General features: G+C 39.4%; 1 protein-coding gene across 2 annotated transcripts in view; it reads left to right on the forward strand.

The window, feature by feature from the left end:
- The window catches only part of LOC135210951 (nuclear receptor subfamily 2 group F member 1-A-like), a 296770-nt gene that overhangs the window by 36636 nt on the left and 234946 nt on the right, over positions 1 to 25188 (forward strand). For both annotated transcript variants that reach the window (XM_064243930.1, XM_064243931.1), the window contains one exon: positions 2254 to 2781. In XM_064243930.1, coding sequence (XP_064100000.1) covers positions 2254 to 2781 — 528 coding nt within the window. The remainder of the gene's footprint in view (positions 1 to 2253; positions 2782 to 25188) is intronic.

Genomic DNA, 25188 nt, shown 5'->3' on the forward strand with positions numbered 1-25188 from the left:
GGTGCTCTTGAAGAATGACTTGTTCCTCCTTCATTGCTTTCGACCAGTGCTATAGATGTTCGGCGTTTCGTCTCTCAGCTTGAATTCATATTTTATGATTATAAATACATTAATGGTTATTAAAATGGCCAGGAAATCATGCGCAGTAGGCGATGCTTAAGATTCCACATGATACCTCATTGTCGTTTAGTGAGCCGGCAAATAAATTATAAAATGATTCATCACTAGAATATTAATTTGATAATGAGAATAAGCTTTTAGTCTATTATTTTTCTCTATTCCTGACACCGAATAAGTAATTTGAAGTTACCGTTGGTGAAGATTAAGGCTGATTTTATGAAGTTAAGGAATTTTATACCAAATGTTAATATTTCACACAGCATGAAGTACGCAGGGCATCTGCCCATCTCCAGGCCATATGAAGCGACGCTCGTATCTCATTTTTAATTTACCTGTAAACGCAGCGCACTCATCTGTATTCGGTGGAGCCTCCCGAAAAACTATCATTATTTATCATACATTTTAAAGCGCTGAGGAACAAGAACAAGACGGGTCTGCCTCAGCAGAGCCATAACTCGCATAGGCCACCATGAGGCCGATCAGCATTCACCCATTTATACACCCCCCCCCCCACCACCACCCCCCCACCTCCATCCTCCCCAGAAGGCCACAACCCTTCCCTATCCCCTGTCTCCCCCCTACCCTCCTCCCACCGATCTCCCATCAGCCCCTTCATTATTCATCGCATTCATTACAACCATACACCCATTACTCAAAAGGTTATTGGAGGCGAAGCCAGAGGAGCTTGGCTTTATCTCACCCACTCGTTGCCTGTTCCGCGAGTTTATCGGCGTCTCGCATCTCTGATTTCTTCGCCTCCTCCTTCCTCTGTGGGACGAGCCAGTCTTACACTCTTCTCTTGCTACCCGTGGGCCTCCTCTGCCGTGGCCACTCTACTGCTGCACAGGTCCCATCGTTTCTCTCGTCCCTTTAACAATGATCTGGCCGCTTTCCTTGTTGAGGAATTCTCTTGTGTGTCCTTCATGATAACTTTTCTTTGATGCTTTGTGTAATGTCCCTTTCCTGCATGGTTATTTTAGCTGTATTTTGACTTAAATGCCCTGCTGTAGTTACCAGACGCTGAGGTAGGTAGTGAGTCCACCTTCTGTAACACATACAATATTTTCGAAAGAAGCTATCCAGAGCAGTTGCCAAAGTGATCTCTGTAGGGCTCTTTGTTTTGCAATGATTGGTTTTCTTTGTCTTGGATATTTTTTGAAATGTTCTTGGTTTCCAACACATTTTTTCTTATTTGCACATTTATCGTTGAGTTGATCACACATTGGCTTTTTTTTCATGCGTGAATGTTGATATACTTCTGTATGGTTCTTTCCTTTCATTTTTTTTTTTCAAAACACGAAGAAGAGTTAGAGGTGAGGGGACATAATACATTTTTTTCGTGTTTTGCTGCCGTGTCTTTTACCTGGTTTTCCCTGCATTTCTTTTATTTTCTTGTATTATAATTCCAATATGTTCTTGCATCTACATTTCTAGATTTACTTATTTATTTTATTTTAATTCATATACAATTCCTTTCATAGTTTACCCACATATTCTTTAGAGTGGATGGCTCTGTTGAAAAAGATTTGTCTTCTTACGGAAACTCTTTTCTCATGTTGATTCATTATTCACTATTATGCCCGACCCGGACTCTGCAAGCACAGACTTCTTGCAGTTCTGTTGTTTTGTCTCGGCTGCATTCATTTGATTCATTGGTTTTAATATACTGGCGTTGCAAAAACAACGGAAACTTAAACCCTTATGGAATCGTCATAGTGAGCAGTAGAGTCTGCCCGATACTTATTATTGTTTTGTTTTTCGTATTCTATCTTCATAGAAATCTGTTAGGTAAATTTTTTGCTCCTTACCTAAGCCACTTATGTGGTCTCTCTCAGACCAAATTGTCAATATATTCAGATAATTTCGTTGCCTCTGTTGTCATGTACTTCTTGCACTCAATGAAGTGGTCACAGGCAAGAGCGGCTGTTTATGATATATTTCGTTCCTTTCTCTCTCTCTCTCTCTCTCTCTCTCTCTCTCTCTCTCTCTCTCTCTCTCTCTCCAGAAGATGCACTGCCTTAGCTTACTAAATGTAAAACGTAAGGAAATCATGTACAGAATAATAAGGTTTTTGTCAGTTTATTCATTTTTGTTTATAGAAATTCATGCACATCATTTCTTTTTCCTTTCCAGCTGTCCAGCGTGGCCGCGTGCCCCCAACGCAAGGCATGGGAATGCCCGGTCAGTTCATCGCCAACGGGGACGCCCTTAACGGGCACACGTACCTATCGTCGTACATCTCCCTTCTGCTGCGGGCTGAGCCCTTCCCGACGTCGCCCTACGGCCAGTGCATGAACACCAACAACATCATGGGCGTGGATAATATTTGCGAGTTGGCGTCTCGACTCCTCTTTTCGGCCGTCGGGTGGGCCAAGAACATCCCCTTCTTTCCGGAGCTGCAGGTGACGGACCAGGTGGCGCTCTTGCGGCTCGTTTGGTCTGAACTTTTCGTCTTGAACGCCTCCCAGTGCTCCATGCCCCTCCACGTCGCGCCCCTACTCGCCGCCGCCGGCCTCCACGCCTCTCCGATGGCGGCCGACAGAGTAGTGGCCTTCATGGACCATATCCGAATCTTCCAAGAGCAGGTGGAGAAGTTGAAGGCTCTTCACGTCGACTCCGCCGAATATTCCTGCCTCAAGGCCATCGTCCTCTTCACCTCAGGTAAGACTCCGAAGTCATACCGATGATGCTCTACCGACTGGGCCTTTGTTTGCAGACTCGAGTCAATGAGGTGACCCTTTCATCTCAGCAACTGATACTGTCTCGTTATCAGAATGATAAACCCGTTTTCTTCTTCCTGTAGACAACACAGTTTTGAGTAAATCTAAGCCTCTCTGTAAAATTATTCTGACTAATTCTAATTCTTATAAATTAGATAGTGTATGTAAGAGCATTTAAAACCAGTTTTCGTTTCACGAGGCTAAACTGCTCTAAGATGGGGCTCCAGGATATTAATTTTTTTTATTTTTTTAAAAAATACTAACAGCTGTAAACAGGTAAGTGAAATGTAAACCCCATGTGTATTTCCTGTTGAAGAACACAGGCTGGATTTGTCACCAAATTAGCAAATGGACTCGTCCTATTTTGTGTACGGAATTATCTTTCTCTCTATTTAACTTGAAGCTGGATACCTGTCTTTCTTCTCTCCCACTCAAAGTACGTTGACTGTAAAGTGTAAAATACCCCGTTTGCGAAAATGTTTTCGCACGTGTACATAGTCAAATTGTTAAATACTGAATGGTGGGAAATAGACTCAAATTTGTGCTTTAAAATCTCAGTAGTAGGAGTCCATTTTTGTGGTCGCCTGAGGGACGAGAAAACACGTTTTGAGAAAACGGGAATAATTTGTTTTAATGCTCAAGCCGTAGGACACGATCGTCTCGATTTTTATGAGATGGATTGTTATAACAAAAAACCCCGTAGTAGGGTAGAGCCGTCAGTGCACCTTATGCGCGGTGCACTGCAGGCATTACTTAGGTTTATTGCTGCGTCCCTTGGCCCCTAGCTGAAACCCCTTTCATTCTTTTTGCTGTACCGCCATTCATATTCTTTTTTTCATCTTACTTTCCACCCTCTTCTATCAATTATTGTTTCTTGGTGCAACTGCCAGGGGTTTCTCCTGTTTCAGCTTTGTAACCTTTTACTCTCAATTTTCTTTCTAGCGCTGAATGACCTCTTCCAGCGCTTGGCCTTCGGCCTACGTTGTACATTCTATTCTGTTCTAAAAGAATAAAGAAAAAACTGAAAACTAAAGAAGGGGATCAGTAACCAGCTAGTCAATCAAATAATATTATTCGTAAAAGAGACATTTTCAACGAAACGATATCGATACATTAAGATAGCATAGTTGAACTGCAAATGACGATGTTATGATTCCCAGTCGTATAACCGCCTGACCATTATTATTTCCATAGGAAGCGTAAATAAGAATAAGCGAAAGGAATAAAAAGGAGCCTGTGAGAGAAGGCAAATTGGCTTGACTCATTATTTTGTCTCCTGGCGATAATGCGCCCATGAATTGATTAGTGTTCCCTCGGGTAATCTGATCGTGTTCCCGGCCTTTGCACTCTCTGCCAAGCGAAGGTTATCGGCCTGACCTCTCCAGGCTCTTAACAATCCTCAGATATCGTCTGCGTCAGCAGGTTTCGGCTCCCATCAAAACTTCACTCGGGCCCTCGGCCGCGTTCGGTTCCTCTCCTCGTGTTTACGTCCTAACCGGATTAAATTCTTGCTCTACACGCTGGTTGTCATTTTTTCTACGCCTTCTTTCAACCATTTATTGTTTTAGATGCTGTCCTACTTTCACTACGCTCAGTCTTTTCTTCATCTAACCATTTTTCTAGCTCTTATTTCCCCACCTCCTTGTGTTCCACCTGCTGCTCTTCTTTCTCTTTATGTTATTGTTTGTTTTGTATTCCCCGATTTTTTTCTTCCTTTCATTTTCTTTTCTCTTACTCCTCTTTTCCAATCCCTTCCTCCAACTCTTTTAACCCTTTCTCCACGTCCCCTTCCTTTTCTTGTTCCTCTCCCTCATCTTCCCCGTTCTTCCTGTTTATAACCTCATGCCCCGTTTTCATTTTCATCCATTCGTCATTCTCAAGCTCTTATTCCTCCACTTCCTTTCATCCATTTTCTTCTTCCTGTCTCTTTTAGCAGCTCCTTTTCCTCCTCCTTCTCCTCCTCCTCCTCCTCCTCCTCCTCCTCTTCCTCCTCCCCCTTCCCCTTCGGATAGAAAAAAAAAGGCCGAAGAGTGTCTGACCCTCTGGTCCATTGTTATCCACCATGACATCAGCAGGGCAGAGATGTGACGTCAGCAGCCTTAGCCCTCATAATGTTGCCCATTCTACAGTACGTATGAGGCGTTGGTGCTTGCAATATGTTGGGGGAGGAGAGGAAGAGGGAAGGGGAAGAGGGGATTAGATTTGGGGAGAATTGGAGGAAAGGGGAAGCAGGGGTAGAATGGCTTTGGAAATGAGAAGTAAAGTTTTAACCAATTCTCTATGGCTACTTTTATTCGTGCTTATTAATTCGAAGGTGTTCGTTGGTTCTGCTTTCAAAGTCAGTGGGAGGTCTTTGTGTCTCTTGGTAGTTGAAGGTCGGCCGGGAAAACGACATTAAATTTTGATCTCGCTCTGAAGAGAGCTGTTATAAGGATCCCACAGGGTCGATCGCTAGCTCCATTTTCAAGTTTTACTTTCAAAAGATTCCTGTAACATTGGACCTCACAATGAGCAGTCTTATAAGCTCCTTCCAGACGGAACCTCCTTCCTTCCCCTTCTTACAGCTAGTATTAAAAGGATGCGCCCACACTATAGCAGAACATGTATAAAAACAAACGTATGTTGGCAGCATATCGCATGCATATCACAAACACATAGGAAACATGTCTACGACCGTAAGTCCCGTAGGGGGGAAGTGCCTTCAGTGCACCTCATGCGGTGCACTGTAGGCATTACGGAAGGTTCTTTGCAGCGCCCCTTCTGCCCCTAGATGCTGTAACCCCTTTCATTCCTTATTCTGTCCCTCTGTTCATATTCTCTTTCTTCCATCTTACTTTCCACCCTCTCCTGACAATTGTTTCATAGTGCAACTGCTTTGAGGGTTTCCTCCTTTTACACCTTTCAAATCTTTCGACCATGAATTTCCCTTTCAGCGCTGAATGACCTCATAGGTCCTAGCGCTTGGCCGTAGGCCAAAATTCTATATTCTAAATATATTCCATTCCACGACCGGAAGTGAAGAGGGAAACTTGGGCATATTCTGGATAATCATTTGAAGACTGGTTACAGTTACCAATATGTCGTTGATTTGTCTTCAGTCTTTTTGTGGTGTCTATACGTTAAGTTGCCGACGTGTGTTTTTGACATGGTTTAGTTTAGTGCCTGGCCTAGAGGAGTATGTTCGGGTGGTAGTGGTGCCCCGTGCTGGCAGCTTTTCCGTTCAGAAAATTTATTTGTATCTTCCTCTTTGTTTCGTGTCTCGATCCTGTTTTCGTGTGAATTAGACTCTGATGTTTACGCTTCATGACAGACTATCCCATGTTATATTTGTCCTAGTGTTTGGATTTACTTCCGGTGATGGAATGCAATATGAGTTTGATTCATAATTTCAAGTTCGCTAGTAGAAAATAGTAGTCTGTGAATGTAACCCTAATTTATTTCACATGTATTTAATGTAATTTTTATGTATATATACACGCGCACACACACATTATATATATATAATAATATATATATAATATATATATATATATATATATATATATATATGTATATATATATATGCAGAAGCCAGGTACTATGTCGTACCTCTAAGTAAATGGGGATACAATCCACAATGAAGTAAAATCCTTTGTTAGTTTAAATATATATTTCTTGTACAGGATTAAAGCTTTCGACCATCAACTGTGGTCTTGTTCACTAACAAGACCATAGTTGATGGTCGAAAGCTTTAATCCTGTACAAGAAATATATATTTTAAACTACAAGAGGATTTTACTTCATTGTGGATTGTATCCCCATATATATATATATATATATATATATATATATAATATATATATATATATAGATATATATTATATACACGCGTGTTACATATATGATGGTGTGTAATATGTAATGTGTATGTGTGCATATGCCGGTATTCATAATTGTGCGTGTAAGCCCGTTTGCATATCAGTTTACCTTTGTATGAGGCTAATGTGATTGCCATCGCGAATGAGCTGTCTTCCACGAGAATGTGTCATGTAATGTCCAGAGTAAACATTGACTTAAGAGGGACCTGGACGACATGATTTCTTAATGCCACACGAGTCATGGAATATTTATTCGAGAAAAGATGTGTACTGTTACGAAGGACGCGCTTTTGTACCTGGGATTGTTAGCTGTAGATTTGAATGACTGCTGTCGTTGATAGTGCTGAACTTCGTAGAGGGGTAGTGAGTTCAGTGCACTCCATGCGGTGCACTGTAGGCATTACTTAAGGTTCTTTGCAGTGTTCCATTGGCCCCGAGCTGCAACCCCTTTCGTTCTTTTTGTTCTACCTCCATTCATATTCTTTCTTATATATTTCTGTTGTCTCAATCCTATCAAATGTTTCATAGCGCTACTTCTTTGAGGTTTTCTCTTGTTACACCTTTCAAACCTTTCTACAATCAGTTTCCAATTCAGCGCTGAATGACCTCACAGGCCCCAGCGCTTGGTCTTTGGCCTACAGTCTATCTTGCATTCTATTCCGAAAGTGCTGAATGATTCATGGATTGAAGGTAAATAAACAAATAAACAAATAAATGAACGAATAAGTAATCATAGACGTCTAGAATTGTGTTTGTGTGGTGGTTGTTGTGTGTTTTGGGGGTCGTTTAATTGGTACTGGATCATACCAGATATTCAACTACACAGTCCTCACTTCCAGAATCTGGAACTCTTGCCTTCCTGGTCGCTTCTGAATCTGGAAATGTTTGCCTGGCCTCTTATTCCAGAATCTGGGATTTTTTTTCTTTCTAATTCATTCCAGACGCTAAAATTATTTACCCCATTATTTTTTCCTTAGTGGAATTTTTCGCTTCCTTTTTATTCCGGAATAAGAGTTTTTTTTCACCTTCCTTTTAGTTTTCTTAAAAAAAAAAAAAAAAAAAAAAAAAGAGGCTTTGGGTTTCTTAAAAAAAAAAAAAAAAAAAAAAAAAAGACCCTTGAGATGCTTTGTCTGTGCGTCCGCACTTTTTCTGTCCGCCTCAGATCTTAAAAACTACTGCGCCTGGAGAGCAGCAAATTGATATATTGATCATCCACCCTCTAGTCATCAAATATACCAGATAGCTATAGTTGTAAATAACAGACTACCACCGGGGCCGTGACTGAAAGTTTTATGGGCAGCGAATGAGAGTTTCTTGAGCCGTGACTGAAAGTGTCATTTGGCAATATACGCTTTACAGAAAACTTCGGCGCATTTTTTTTTTCTTTTCCAGAGTCGGGAATTCCTTGCCTTCGTGTTTGTTCCCTGTGTCACCTTACCTGTCTGCTTCTAAATGGCAGATTTCAGATCGCTTTTATTTAGACGACCACATTTATTGCGGTCTCGTCTCCATAAAATAAGGGAAAAGGTTGCAAAAAAATGTAGTTGCTAAAGAGTAATATTTTGTTCTCTCTTGAGTATATCATCTGTATGAAGTGTTCTTTCGTATGCCACTGTGACTCAAATTGCACACACAAAGAATTGCGTGACGCGCCTTGGTATGAGGGTACGAGATTCCCAGGGGACTTCGAAGGCTGTGTGGCAGATGTGGACTGTTTCTATAATCATGAAGTCTTGCTTGGTTAGGTTTTCAATATACCTTATTTGGTGCTTATGGTTACCTGTGATTATATATATATATATATATATATATATATATATATATATATATATATATAGTTTATGTACATATTATATATATTATGTATAATGTTTATTTAATTGTATATTTTAATTATTGACTATCTGTAGTTATTCATCGAAACTCAAACACCATCCAAAAATATCTTATGGAGCTGAACGACAGGAGGACATAATTTCTAAACAGTTCTGATGATTTCCACAATCCGGGATCCCCTGTGATCATGAGTAGGACTTGATGATTCTAATTTATTCCATCTTGAATGTTCCCGCCAGGGCAAGATACGCAAGGCGGCCTGAAAGGAGGCATTACAACATCAGTCGGGAGCCAGTGCCCTCCGCCCCTTTTGGGTGACGCACTGGGAGGCCTCGGAGAGAGAGAGAGAGAGAGAGAGAGAGAGAGAGAGAGAAGTTATATCAGATGGCCGCGCAACAGTGACGAGTGTGGCAGAAAGGAGGGGCGGCTTGCAGGGTGTTGCAACTGACGGAGGTGAAGGTGCTCCCCGTCACGTGCGCTTGAAGGAAGCACAGGCCAGAAGGGGCTGCTGCGAGGAAGGGCGACAGTTTGCTAGAGTTGAATAGCTTAGTTGAGGTTAACAGATAAATTGGCTGATTGAAAGATTCAATTTAACTGTGGAATTGGGCTGGAAAGTGATATTCTGAACCAAGAGAGAAAACTTCTTTACATGGAGCAGACTGCCACCAGAAGTTGTAAACAGCAACATTGTGGGATAGTTTAAAAAAAAAGCTAGACAAAATCATTAGGACACTGTCAATGAACAGCAAGACCTGCTCTTAGAGATAAGTGAGCACACAATGTCTCCTCGAAAGAATTAACAAGTCTTTGAGGCATCCTAATCCTTGTAACTCCTTGTAACGTGCTCGCCTACCGATTCGGTAGTCGCGAGTTCAACTCCCCGCACTGCCAACGTTGAATCAGGGGGATTTATTTCTGGTGATTAGAAATTCATTTATCGATATAATGTGGTTCGCATCCCACAATAAGCTGTAGGTCCCGTTGCTAGGTTACCAATTGGTTCTTAGCCACGTAAAAATATGTAATCCCTCCAGCCAGCCCTAGGAGAGCTGTTGATCAGCTCAGTTGTCTGGTGACGCTAAGATATACGTCACTTTTTCCCCTCTACAAGTGCAATGGTTTATGTTAAAAGATGAATTAGCTGATTGAAAGACGCAGTTTACAATTAGTTGAAATTATGGTGGTTTTGATGCCTTTGTCAGGTTTCTGATGATGCATTAATACTTATAATGGACCAGAAAAGGGAAAAGGGTCGGCGGTTGTTTTCATGGATAAAACCTGCTGCAACTGATGTTGATGACGCCGAATTTGGTGCATTTACATATAAATATATTTATATAGCTTATATTTATATATATATATATATTACTATTTATAATATATATATATATATATATATATATATATATATATACAATATGATATTTATATTTTTTCAAAAGTTTTAATATAATATATATATATATCTTATATATATATATATATATTTTTAAAGTTTTCACTATATATATATTATATATATATATATATATTTATATATATTTACATCCATTTTTTCAGTTTTAATTCAAAAAAGTTAATATATATATCATATATAGTAGCTATATATATATATATATATATATATATATATATATATATATATATATATATTATATATTTAATTTTTTTGAAAAAACTTGAAAATGAAAAAATGAAATCCTTGTCACTTGATATTACATAAAGACTATACAGCTATAGATTCTATAAATATAACTTCTACAACACTTCAAACTGATTAGTTGTTGGTGAGTTAAGCTGTCGGTCAAGCATAATAATTGAAGTTTGGAAGGTAGAGATACTATTGAAAATTATATCTTCATATGAGAGAAGGGATAATAGGACATGAACGTGAAGTCAGAATTACATGTACAGACTTTAGTATCGGTCACGAAAACTTTGTAGCTCTCTCTCTCTCTCTCTCTCTCTCTCTCTCTCTCTCTCTCTCTCTCTCTCTCTCTCTCTCTCTCTCTTTATAAATATTATATATTATATATATATATATCTATGTAATATATATATATATATATATTATAATATAATATATATATGTGTATATATATATAATAGATATAGATTATTATATAATATATATATATAGATATAATATTATATATATATATATATATATATAATATGTATATATATATATATATATATATATATATATATTTATATCTATATATCTTTATATATATATATATATGTATATATATATATATATATATATATATATATATATATATATATATATATATATATATATATATATATATATATATATATATACATATATATATATATAAAGAGAGAGAGAGAGAGAGAGAGAGAGAGAGAGAGAGAGAGAGAGAGATCTATATATATGTATATATATGCAGATAAGCATGTGTGTGTGTGTGTGCGCGCGTGTAAGGGTAAAGGTAGTGCTCCAGCAAGGTGGTCAACCGGGCTGTTATGACACCAAGGGTGACGGCAGCAGGTGAAAAGGTGGAGGTGCGGAACAAACGTGAAGGGTTTCCAGAGCCTCCTTGCTATAATTACACTCTCGGACGACATCCACTTCTTGCACTTGGAGAGGGAAGCAGAATCCTCTTTTTCTCTTGTGGTTATTGTGTGCAGAGATAAAGGATATCCAAGGATGCATATCCATCTGATGTCCTTATTTTCAAGCTTTTTTTCCCCTCCCAGGACAGTTATTATTATGGTAATCAGGGCTGTAAAAAAGTACGTGGTTCACGGGGTTTCTGCGAAAATAGCCATTGTGTTCCCGACTCCTGCATTGTATTCGCCGCCGTGGCTACTCTCCTTATTTAAACGTCCTTTTTATGCAAACCCCCTGGTTCTTCTTACCTCTGCTGACCTTGTGTGTACAGAGCCCATGTGCTGTTTGTCCATGCAAGTGTGATAGAGGCAAGGATTATCTGTTTAAATCTCTTCAACGAGGTCACCATGTTGGAGGCGGCGGTGGGCAAATTGTACAGTCTAGATAAAACAGGCATTTGTGGTGTCCATGAATTGGCGGTTAGCGAGTGTCCGCATCAGTAGAATTAGCGACGTGTTTGCGTGTTTTTATCGTTCTTTATTCCAGTAGGCTGACGTCTTTAGATCCACCTTGCCTCTGGAGAGAGTGTCCATTGGAAACATCATTGGGAACATTTTTCTCCTCCTTCTTCCTCTTTTTCTTGCGTTTCTGTGTGTATGTTCAATCATTACTTATTAGAAGTCCTTTCAAGCGGACTTTATGTAGCCCCAAACATTCTACGTCAAAGACGCCTTTCCCTTGATAAAATGACCATTAGTGAATTTCTCGTACATTTTGCGTTTGCATTCAAGCATAGCTTCTGAAAGGTCAGTGCAAGCAGAAATTATGTCCGTATGACTCAGTCCCATTCAATGCACGCACTTAGAATTCACCGCAAGATTATAGCGAGCAAAACCTTCATGCTTGCAAGATTCGGTTTTCAGATTTTGCTGTGTTTCAGCACGTTTGAGTCATACTTGAGTTTAAGGCTGGTGTCATTTGGTCCGAGAGAAATCTCCCTTATTGCTTGCAACTGTTTTACTTTAACCAAGAATGTCAAAGTTTAATTTCAGTTCGAGTGAATGAGAAGGAGTCTTGAACAATTTATGCACAGTTAGGTCATTTCCACTTCGCTAGAAAGTTTCTAGAACAATTGACGCTCACTTAGACAGACACTTTCCATTGTGACTTCACTAGAAAGTATCTGGAACCACTTTTGGTCTTTTGTGATGTGCCCCTAAGTTACAAGATGTATTCAGTTGAAATCGTAGTGATTACGAATCTTTTGAAATGCGTTTTCCCCTTCATAAGAAATAAACAGGTTTGCGCACTTACAGACTTTTAAATTGCCTTATTACAATGTGATCATTATCATACCCAATATTTATGCGTTTCTGACATTTTCTTCTCGATTTCTTCAAATTATTATTTTTATACTCCCCCCCCCTCCCCACCTCACCCTCCCACCAGTGCTGTCACCCCCCGTGCTTCCCATTCGACATAAAAAGGTCGCAAGCTTCGTTATCTGTGCGATTGTGTGCGTGAAAGAGAGAGAGAGAGAGAGAGAGAGAGAGAGACTTTCCGTTCTTTCATAAAATCAGAACTCTCACTCCTTGCTCCTATATCTCTCACATGCTACCAGTATAAAATTATCTCTCTCTCTCTCTCTCTCTCTCTCTCTCTCTCTCTCTCTCTCTTTAGTATATTTCCGTTGTCTCATAAAACCAGAACTCTCATCCCTCACCAAACTCTCTCTCTCTCTCTCTCTCTCTCTCTCTCTCTCTTTGTATGCTAGCTGTACACATTTCCTCTCTCTCTCTCTCTCTCTCTCTCTCTCTCTCTCTCTTTGTACGCTTACCCGCCCTTAAAAAGCGCTCTCGTTTCAGGATTCAGTAGAAGCCTGCTGTATTGTGATGCATATACGATTCCCGCATGTTGTATGAGGGAGCGAGATGGGAAGTCCAGGCAGCGTTTGGAGTGCTAAGGTCAACTTGCCCCATCAATCAATCTCTTTCATTGTTAGGAATCACTGACCGTACCACTGGGCACACGAGAGAGAGAGAGAGAGAGAGAGAGAGAGAGAGAGAGAGAGAGAGTGGAGGTTCTCGTATGCAGAAGGGGTGCTCTGAAATTTTCTACCTGCCTCTGTTTCCCCCGAGATTATAATTTTGCTTCATGCTACGTAAGCAGGTTTCGCCCACCTTCATCCTTTGAACTGTTCAGAAGAAAAGACTTCATCACTGTTCTTTAGATTTTTTATGTTCAAGAAGACGATGAATTGTGTATAATAATAATAATCGCTAGGAAATTCACCAGTCTCGTGAAAAACAATCTGTGCAATAGTAATTCACAATTGTATAGTCAACTATATTACTGTGTAAGATAAACAAGCATTGACTTTCGATCTCTACTGATGAGTCGAAATTCATTGCTTGTTTATTTTACAGAGTAGTATTGTTTACTAAATAATTGTGGATTTTTATTACATAATAATAATAATAATAATAATAATAATATAATAATAATAATATTAATAATAATAATAATAATATAATAATAATAATAATAATAATAATAATAATAATAATACTTAGTGGAAAAGTAATCCTCCTCACTTCTAATGGTACTCCCAAACAATTAAAACATCAACACCTCAGCTTAATATTCTGTTGTGAAACAAGAGCTCTCTCTCTCTCTCTCTCTCTCTCTCTCTCTCTCTCTCTCTCTCTCTCATTCCTCTGCTGTAAGCGAGAGCTTCTTCTCTCCTCATTTCCATTAACGACTCTGCAATTAAAAGATGACGATCTGGACGGCCCCCGGCGAACAGAGCATCGCGAGAGAGAGAGAGAGAGAGAGAGAGAGAGAGAGAGAGAGAGAATTTTGTTTTAGGGCCAGGAAGTATAATCGACTGATTACCAGGGTTTGATTCCCTGAAGAGGTTTGATGATAGATTACTTTTCTTTACTATAGTTTCTGTTTGACAAGACTGCTCCGCTGATAGAATTTGTACAAAATAGAGCTGTCTATTTCTAGAGCCGGAGCTCATACCAGCTCATGGAGATTCTATCTTTATTATAGAGCACCTCTTTACATTAAAGTACATCATGTATGATAACACTTTCTTTATAGAGGTTGTGACTGGCCAGGGTGTAACAAAGACCCTCTTTAGTACTGTTTTGCGTAGTTAAAGGTGTGTTATTAGAAACTAACTTTAGATCAATTTTATAACTATATAATATGTATGTATATATATACATATATATATAATATATATATATATATATATATATATATATATGTGTTGTGTGTGTGTGTGTGTGTGTGTGTATATATGTATGTAGTATATATATATATATATTATATATATATATACATATATACGTACATACTTACATGCATACATACAAACACATAATCCCCCTACCACAAACTAGAACTTTGACCTTCGCAGCTAAAGTAAAAGGGGAGAAAAAGAATAAGGTGGGAAGTAAAGGGAAGAAAAAAAGAGAACAATGAAAACCCACTGGACTGTGCGATAAAAAAAAGAGAGAGAGAGAGAAAAAGAAATCGTGGAAATGAAGTCGTCTGGTGGGAGAGTAAATAAGCGTGAGGATTTGAGAAAGGCGGCTGTTATGTTACCTGTGGCTGAGCTAAAGGTAGGATCACGTGCCTTCCCTTGCAGCTCCTCTTCGGATTTTATCTGATGGTGGAGACAGGATGCCGCTGAGTAGTTCGTTGAGCATTGCTCTCTCTCTCTCTCTCTCTCTCTCTCTCTCTCTCTCTCTCTCTCAGGTCGCGAATGCTGGACAGTTACGTGCATTTTACCTCCATGTTCCATTTAGACCATACACTCGAATAAGCTTTATCCTTTCAGTCCCTTACGCTTTACCTGCCATTTTTATGACGAGGACCCCGCCGTTCTCGAGCAGACATGCACGCAGGGGCATAGCAACATACAAAATAAAATAAAAAGGAAAAGGCTACATTATGATAATGCATGCAAACCGAGCAAGCACGAGTGCTGATAGAGGGTTCCCCTCCTCCGCCGTTCTCTCCACATCCACCCTCCCTACAGCAAACATGAGGAGGAGCGTAGAGATGGAATAGGAGCATTGTTGGGCAGCTCAGACCCAGAAATCCTCAGTAGGGGTAGCTCTTGTAGAAGGAGTATAGTCTTCCCTGCTCCTCCACGACTGTTGAGAGCTCTGGAGTAGTAGGCAGTAGAAATTGCAAAGGTACGAGCATATAGGAAATACTGAGTCCTACATACTCCTCCACATAGAACTCGGGAGTAGTAGTAGAAGTGGTATTAGTAGTAGTGGTAGTAGAAGTAGCGTAGGAATATTACTGAGTCTTAACCTACTCCTCTACAAAGACCTCAGGAGTCATGAAGAGGGAGGTGTACAGCACAGGAGGAGTTAAAGGCGTTAGTGGTCTTAGGAGTACATTTGGAGTATTGAGTGTTACCCACTCCACTCCTCCGCACCTACTGAGAGACCTGGCCACACCCAAGCACTTTCGAAAAACGACAAGGTGTACGGAGCACCTTGCATATTAATTATCTTGTTTAGTGTTATCTATCAAATTGCCTCACTGGATGATGGGCTGAACGAGCTGCTCTGAAGAAGGAGAAGGAGACGGGACTTGGAGGGCCAAGACAGTCTCTTTATATTCGGCTTTTAATCTTAATACTTATTTTTGAGCCCCTTCAAAATCTTCATCCATCTTTCATTGTGATTATTTTTGGCCGGGTTTATATATTAAAAACTTCTCCCGGTGATTTCTTAAGAAAATATTTTTTATCCTTCAAATCAAAAATATAAAGAAAAAGTCAATCAAAAGTTGTGAGTGCAAAGGAATTGTTTTCCTCTTTCAAGTTTTTAATTGCAGACCAAGATGATGGGTTAAATGAGCCAGAGAAATTTATGATTACACAGGAAAAAATGTTTTATAATTTGCTAATATTTGCATAATAATTAATCCAGGAAAATCAGCAAGGCAAAGTCAGATTCCGAGATAATTAAAATAATTATACAAAATTGACATCTAACAGATGTAGTACAATATGAAAAAGTTAGAAAAAAGCAAATAATTACCGAGTATAAATGGGATAGAAAAAATCCAGTCGCCCACATGAATGAGAGGGCGACTGAAATTGATAAGTCAGGAAGGAGAAGAAATTAAAAAGATTGCCGAATCATTTGCTATTTTTGCTACCACTCTAATCCCTGTTTTTAAGGCACTCGTGATGCCAATAGCGTTGCCCAGATGCAAGCACCAAATGGGTACCTTTGATGGGGTACAAAGGCATTCAGACTCCAGGCTAATATCTGGACCGTTTAGGGGTCGGGGTAAAAGGCTAAAATTCTCTCTCTCTCTCTCTCTCTCTCTCTCTCTCTCTCTCTGACACTGAACACTAATATTTGGGATTTTTGCCCTTCTTCCCCGTCGTTAATAAATCTCTCTCTCTCTCTCTCTCTCTCTCTCTCTCTCTCTCTCTCAACCAAACTTTTTGTTTTTCATAATTAGGCTGTAAATCATTCTCATTGCCAACTCGGTCGATAGCAATTAGGCATCGAGGTAATTACTGCGCGAACACCACTCGGATTTATTCATAATTGTTTCTTCACTCGTTTGAGCTCGTGTTAAGTTTGGTTCTTTCTGGAGCGATGTGAAAAGTGCTTCTAAGGGCCGGGTATATTATTATTATTATTATTATTATTATTATTATTATTATTATTATTATTATTATTATTATTAGCTGTTTGGGTGCAACCGTTTATTGCTATCTTTTTTATTTCACGTATCTAAATTCTATGCATTTTATTGCCTCACTTGTTTTTCTGTATATGGGCTTGAGTTGAAATAAAGGATATTATTATTATTATTATTATTATTATTATTATTATTATTATTATTATTATTATTATTATTATTATTATTGTTGTTGTTGTTGTTGTTGTTGTTATCATTTAAAGTTTAGCCTTCGTTTTTAGACTGTATTATTTATACGATTAACTTTATTTTTGTTAATGAAATAAATACTGTTCGTATTATTAATAGACGCTCGTATTCGCAGTTCAAATAATCTTCCTAAATCCAATCTCTGTTAATCCTTAGTCCTTTCTTCACGTGTCTAGTTCCTTCTCACATTCCTGACTTTTTTCCCTTCTCTCCTCCCTCCCCCCCTTCCCCCCTTCCTCCTTTAACGCTCCACCCCTACAATTTCTCCCCTCTCATAATCACGGCCTCACTTGTATGGCTGTTTGCAGACCTGTGAAATCTGACCCCATGATTGAATCATTATGAGGCAAAGAGAGGGGAAGAAAGGCATAAGTGTTGTCAGGTATATTGTTTGGTATTGTTTGTTTTACTTCTTTTCTTTTTTTACTTTTTCTCTTATTTCTACTATGACTTCTTTTTGCTGATTTAAGGAATCGTGATTCCTGTAGGCATTTCCTGATACGTTTATATTACATTACATGTAGTTTAATTAGCAACGTGCCGTTTTTAGATTTTTGATAAATCGTTCCTTTAGGAAAGACAATTATTTAAATATCGTACAACAAGCACCTGGCTTACTTCTCGTGAACATGCTGCTGCAGTTATTGCTTATGATTTTCTGGCCTTTTGCCAGGATGGTCTCTTGCTCCAATCATGACCGTTAAGATGGTGAAGAAAGAAAATTACACACACACACACACACACACACACCACACACATATATATATATATATATATATATATATATATATATATATATATACGTATATATATATATATATATAATATACACGGTATATATGTGTGTGCGTGTGTTTGTGTGTCCATATATATACATATATATATGCATATATATATATAATATATATTATATATATCTATATATTATATATATATATATTATATTAGTATATACATATAAAATCCACGTAAGAAGGCGAGTGAAAAACTGGGACTTGGAACAAGTACTTTCGTAATTTTTCTAGTACATTTTCAAGTTCACACTGAAAATGTAGCATGAACTACGAAATTACTCGTTTCAAGTCCCGGTTTTCACTCGCCTTCTTACGTGGATTTTATGATATTCCTAGGTGATTCGTTTTCTAAGCAAACCAACGAAAATGATCTCCAGTATTGATTGAGGTCTTCAGTTGAGTGCTGTTCCCGATGTCCTTTTGTTTTTCTCTCTCCAGACCGGAACACAATTAGTAGAAGCCGGACCAACATGTCACCTTTCGCCTTTGTCCGCCGGAAATAACATGACCGCAAGCAGTGCAAACCCTTCCCCCTCCCCCCTCCCCCTGCCTTACCAAACTTCTCCAACCTTTCGTCCAATTCCCTACCCCAATATTGAAGGCGGCTACAGCCCCCCCCCCCCCCCCCCCCCCCCCCCCCCCCCCCACAATCCGCCATCCCCCTCCTTATATTTTTTTTCCAGTATCACTCCACACTACTCAGTGACTTAAGATTTTGTCCTCTGTTCAAACTTAAGGTGTTTTCTGCTTCGATTTTAACTGATTTAACGAGTTTTTAAAAGAATCTTACTCTAATAACAATGTTTAAAATAATAGTCATTGTTATCATTATTATTTTATAATCACTGTTATTCTGTTATATTTAGAGTTACTTTTATTAGTTGTTCACATACTACTAAAGTACAAATATTTTGCTTTTGATTATAAAGTTGAACTCGAAAGTTTTATGATATAGTTATGACCATGAGAGAAGTTTTACATTTACAATTCTTATTTAAAAAAGAGTACTTAGAGTGATACTGGATATGTCACGACGATTTACATTTGGACGTTATGACATCACATTGGTTTGATGTCATCTCGTAGCGCTTATGACGAATGATATTTGTTCTCGTCTTTACAGAAACAAATGCAGAATAGCGTCATTTTATTTCTTTCTTTCGTATTCCATTTGTTTTTAAGATTTATATGTATAGTTTTTGGTTATGCTTTTCTGAAGTAATTTTGGTTATATGGAATTGAGTCTGTCTTAAAAGTTGCAACTCAACGTCTGAACAACCACATACATCCATACAAATTACATACCTACATACATACACGTATGTGTGTGTTTATGCATACGTATGTATGTATACCTGGTGATGTTTGCTTGTACACATCCGTGTTACTCACAGATGTTTACATGCATAAGATGAAAGAATTGTAGTTCATTTTACATATTAATATAGGTATTCATTTATATATATATATATATATATATATATATATATATATATATATATAAACACTGATGTGTTCATTATGTTTGTTTGTGTCACAACCGAGGGACACACCATCGCGTCGTATCCTGTGAGATATGTACGTAGGACGAGTTAGATGGGTCTAAGGAGTGATTCCACGATAGCCTTCACTGGGCTATCTAGTCGAGACTTTATGGTGCCCTGGGAGTATTCCGGGACTCCCTTGAAGGCATGCCCTCCTGCCCAAGCTGGGGTGAGGAGGTTGGTTGAGGGTTGAAAGGGTTGGTGGAAATGGAGGTTAGGAAACGGTCGGAAGAAATAGAAAGGCAGATCTGAAGCTGCAGGCACTTGCTGTCCTGCTGTGTCATTTATGCAGGTTTTTTCTTCCTTTCTTTTTTTGGAAAAATTTTCCAAGATTTCCACGTGAAGATTCTTTCCTCTTGTTATGTCTCTACCTGGTAGAATTTAGAGAAGAACTAAAGTAAAAAAAATATATATTTTTTAGAAGGTCATCTTCTCCTTCCTTTATTATCTACCCCTCCTTCTTCCCCTGTCCATTTCCTGCCCTGCCCTCGGTACAAGCGTATCCAAAACCTTGAGACAGAGAGAGAGACGAGAGGGAGGAGGAGACCGAAGGAGAGTAGAGAGGTGCGATCCGAGGGAGAGAGCGGAGAGATGAGAGAGAGAGATGGAGAGTGAGAGAGAAGAGGAGGGGGAGAGAGAGAGAGATATCTGTACCTGTAAAATTAACTGAAGTATTGTTCCACCGGTCCGTGGGTGGAGGATAATATCATAGAAGCTCTGCCTTGTGCGGATGCAGACAGATTTTGTAATAGTTACTGAAAGCAGAGAGAGAGAGAGAGAGAGAGAGAGAGAGAGAGAGAGAGAGAGAGAATAAATAATTCAGTCTGATGATTGTTTAGATATTGTCACAGTAATTTCAAGTAAGGAAGAATCCAGCCCTTTAATTGCTTGTGAATTTTACGTTCAACGTTGGCTTATTTTATTGCACAAATGTCCTTGATGCTCTCAGGTAGCACTATACTCTACAGTGTTAGTCAGTCCAGTTGTGTGTGTGTGTATGTGTGTGTTTGTGTCTTGAATAGTCACAGCGGGGTTAGGTGTTCTCTGTATGACCTGAATAGTAATGGCTGGCGTTCTCTCTCTTTCTCTTTCTTTCTCTCTCTCTTCTTTAAACTCTACATTTAGTCGTCAGCATTAGAGTTCAGCTTTTTTCTTTATTAAAATCAAGTAGAGCGAACTATTTATTCAGATTACATTGCATAACCGTTATTTTTATTATCGTTGTGATTTCTGTTGCTTATTTACTCCACAGTTTTTGAAAGCGTACCTTTAATTAACGTTTATAAATCCAAGAAGTTCTGTTTGTCTTTAGATGCTTCAACACTGCTCTCTATATTGTTTAGATTTTAATCCCACACGCATACACACACACACACGAAGACGCACCCGCGCACACACACACACACACACACACACACACGCACGCCGAGTTGCTCAAGGGTTACAAGCAGACGGAGTTAATTGATTATCGGCCGCAGGTACACCGGTACAGATTCTCTCATGTACCTTTTTTATGAATGAAGTCAGACACTGACAGATGATGCCTCGTCTTTAAAGATCGGTGTGTAAGAATGCAGGGAGCGGCTCGTCGAAACACACTCGAGCATAGATATGACAATTAAACCCGAGGAATCTCCTCAGCTCGTCTAAAATACTCGAGCAAATAGATGTGCCATAAAAACGAGATGAATTAAGTAAGCATTCAGCCGATCAATGGCGCTGCGTCCTTTGGAATGCTGGCGTCCGAACCACCTTTTGGCCCGTTCTAGGGAAGCAGCAACGCAGGTCACGTCCCAGGACATCTCTAAAAGGGAAGATGGACGCCCCACTGTACGCGTGTGACATGAGTCTGGGCGATTGGAGCCTCATCTGATACAGAGCCATTTATGTCATGACTGAGGCTTTCCGTCTCCCGCTCTGACCCATGCTAAGCATCGCCCGTCCTAATTGACATCGAAGCTTACATAAAAAACAAACACCGGGAGCCAATTAGTAAAACGCGAAAGCAGCGCTATGAACCTTCGTCGTTACGAACCCCCTGCCACAACGTTCCATGCCAGAACCGACCTGGAATTCCAGATGACCCCAGTGCCACATTTAAGGACCTGGAAGGCGGCCTGGCGAATGGGTAATTAGGGCAAATACGACTTACGAATGCAACGTCGTTCACTTTTATTTCTATTTGGAGTACGCTGGAGCCGCCGTGGAAGGCGGAGGAGAGAAGGCGGACCAAGCCAACTCACCCCCGCTGCCCCTGTGACCTTTACTGAAGTGGTCACTGATCCTCCTCTTCTCCTGCCCCGTCTGCCGCAGCCTACCGACCTGCCATTCCATCACCTCCTCTCCTCCTTCGCCTCCTCCTGCAGAAGAGAAAACTGGAGCAGCAGGAAGGTGGGAGGTTCTCAGGAGGAGAGGAAATTCGGAAAGCCCCCTGGCGCGGAAGGGACGACAGACTCTTGGACGATTTCGGAGAGAGAGAGAGAGAGAGAGAGAGAGAGAGAGAGGAAACGGATCAGACGAGGCCAATTCGAATTTGGGAAGCTTTCGCAAGCGTCATATCTTGAGTGGCTGAAATTCGTCTCCTGATTGAAAAATCCGCTATAATTTTTCTCTTTGTATAGAATGAATGGCAGGCTCCAGTCCTGATAAAGGTTTTACCTAACTCTGACTGAGGGCGTTACTAAGCCCAATACTCATAATAAAACAAAAACGTTAAAGTTGATTAAGTCTGCAGATTCTGACAGTCTGCCTTAGAGTAAGCTAGTTGTGATAAAGGATTGGCAGAACATTATTCTGATCAGTGGAAAACCGAAGCATCAATTTATTCCAACCTTTGAGCTGGATTTGCAAAGACCGAATCTAATCAGGAGATGGCAGTTTTCCTCTGGTCACTGGATTAACCAAACCTGAATCGAATCCAAGGATTGAAATTTTCTTATACTCACTACAATGATCTAGGTTTATGATCAACAGATCCTGACAAAGCATCGTTCATTGTAATCAGACGATTAGCGAAAAGTGATTCCAATCTCGTCAAATTTTAAAAGACTATTTTCTCTGGTCCTTCCTGATTCTTTTGCTGATAATTGTTTTAGGGTTAACATTTTCGCTCGTATTTATTCAGTGTTTATAACGGTAAATACATTGTTCAGACGCACGAAAAACCTTTCAACATAGCTATATAAATATGCGTGATGAAATTAAACCAAAAGTAAAACTACCGTTTAAAAGAAAATTTACGATTTTATATATATATATATATATATATATATATATATATATATATATATATATATATATACACACACATATGTATATATATATATATATATATATATATAATATAAATTATATATAATATATATATTACTTATATATATATATATATATATATATATATATATGATATATATATATATATTTTATATATATATATAATATCCCGTCCAACGATACAGCTGTTATTATCCGATAAAGCCATCTTTTTATTTTCTATTTTCGTTTCGCTCCCTTCTTAATACGACCCATAAAAGCGATTCATTAGTGGACTTTTACCCCGTTGATTGTGTTGCATGTTGCGAAGCAATAACACCGATCCCATCTTCAAACCCTTTTTTTTTTTCGTCCTGACTGAATGAAGCCGCCAGAGAAGGAAAATAATAGAATAAAAAAATGGAGAAGAAAACCTTCGTAATATAATCGGCTATCGTTCCCGTTATAATGGACACCAAGTGGCTATAAAATCCCCAATAAAGATCGGAATCGAATCCTCCTCTCCCTCCTAAATATTAACAAAAAATGAGGAATCTGTGTTGCTTGATGACCCTCCTCACCTCGGCATTGGACGAGAGCAACAGCTTTCTGGATTTTCACGCTTGCCGTAATTATCCCTTGTTACGACATCCTGTGCAGAACGGCCACCTGTTTTCTCAAGCCGCTTTCTCTCTCTCTCTCTCTCTCTCTCTCTCTCTCTCTCTCTCTCTTCTCTCTCTCTCTCCCATAAATTCGTTCTCACGTCTCTCAGTTCTCCTATAGGTAATTATGTCACCTTCCGATTGCCTGAGACCTTTTAGAAAAAATCAATGGATAGAAATGCCTTGTGTCTATGTGAAGGCCAGCCCGTTTCCCAATCGATTAAACGGGTAATTTAAAAAAAAAAAAAAACAGAAGCCAAATTATAGCTTTAATTAGATGAAGATGAAAAGCAGCCATAACATTCAGTGGATATCAGAGCTAATAACAGCGTGAGTCAGACCAATACTGAGAAAAATGCAGATCCTTCAATGTAATGCAGGAGTGTTGGACTTTCAACGAGCACCAGAAACGGGACGAAAAAGTTCCTTCAAGTTCAAATGTTGGTAGGCGCGAAAATGTACAACCACAGTGCGAATAGCTATTAGTGGTTCCTTAATTATAAACTATAATTTGTCCGAAGTTTGACCCACATAGCGAAAAAAATCAAAGTTCTCAGATCATGTTTGGCAGTTTCATCTGAGCCGAAGGGTACTCGATCGCAGCCCAAGAACCAGTCTTGGGACGATGGATTTTATGTTATCCCCTTCCCGTGTTTGATCACCCTTCCCTTATCTATCGTCTAATTGTCACCCTCATCTTACCTTTTCTCGCCCCTACCCTACCTCCTTACCTCGTTTCAGCACCCCATTATATATATTTCCTTTACCCACACTGGCTCTATCTGCCCTACATCCTCCCGAGCCTTATCATTCTCTCTACCTTTCATTTCCCTCACCTCATTCCTTCTTACCTTTCCTCACCCTTTTTGTTTCCGTACTCAAGGAGGGTGAGAGTTCCCCCCCCCCTCCCCACCTACCCCTCGTTTCCTTTATGTATACCCCTTCCCTCTCCCTTCCTTGCAGTCTTCCCTGCTCAGAAAAGCATTTCATATTTCAATCTTCGATAGGTAACCTCGTGAAAGCTCCAGATTCTAATTGGGCTAACGACCTGAAACGTCTCCATACCAGGAGGCGCTGAGAGGATTTTTGAAGTAATTGCTGTGGAAATTACCTATGGCGGAACTTGAGTTGCCTCTGGCTGGTGCAAAGGAAATGGAGAGAGAGAGAGAGAGAGAGAGAGAGAGAGAGAGAGAGAGAGAGCAGGAAGAGCAGGTCGTTGGGCGAGGAAGAAATGGACTAACCGGGAGGGAGGAGGCGAGTATTTTGACAGAGGGAGACAGAGAGAACTTTAAGAAATTGCCTATTGCCAAAAAAAGAGAAACAGGAAAGAGACATAAAAAAATCAATAAGTTTCACATTACAGTACCCTTAAAATATCAACCTTGAGTTAACAATGAGAGAGAGAGAGAGAAGAGAGAGAGAGAGAGAGAGAGAGAGCCATACTGACAATCATGTGTCGCTGGAGTGGGAACAAAGATCATATCCTAATGACGGAATTTGTTAAAGTTTATATAATTACATTTCTAATAGCTAATGCAAGTCTCTGAACGAGATGCCAGTAATGAAATCTAGAATCAGCAGTTTCCTTCGTGCAGAGGGAAGATGGAAGCGCAACCTTCAGAATAACAAAACTGGTAAACAAAAGTCTTTAAAACCAAAATCGTTAGCCGAAAGGAAATGGCGGAGGCGGGAAATGGTAATTATGGTCATGATATTTTGTGTGAGAAGGTCTTCCTCTACGCGAGGTGGAGGAAGGGAAGGGGGGAGAGAGGAAGGAGGGAGGTTGAGGGGTTTATAAGAAAATAGTCTATTGGGGGATGCAAGGTTCTTACAACAATTGAGAAATGAGAAATTGCTGTCTGGATGATTCCTGGTATAA

This window comes from Macrobrachium nipponense, chromosome 4 (assembly GCF_015104395.2).
Source record: "Macrobrachium nipponense isolate FS-2020 chromosome 4, ASM1510439v2, whole genome shotgun sequence".
In the NCBI taxonomy this organism is placed as follows: domain Eukaryota; kingdom Metazoa; phylum Arthropoda; class Malacostraca; order Decapoda; family Palaemonidae; genus Macrobrachium; species Macrobrachium nipponense.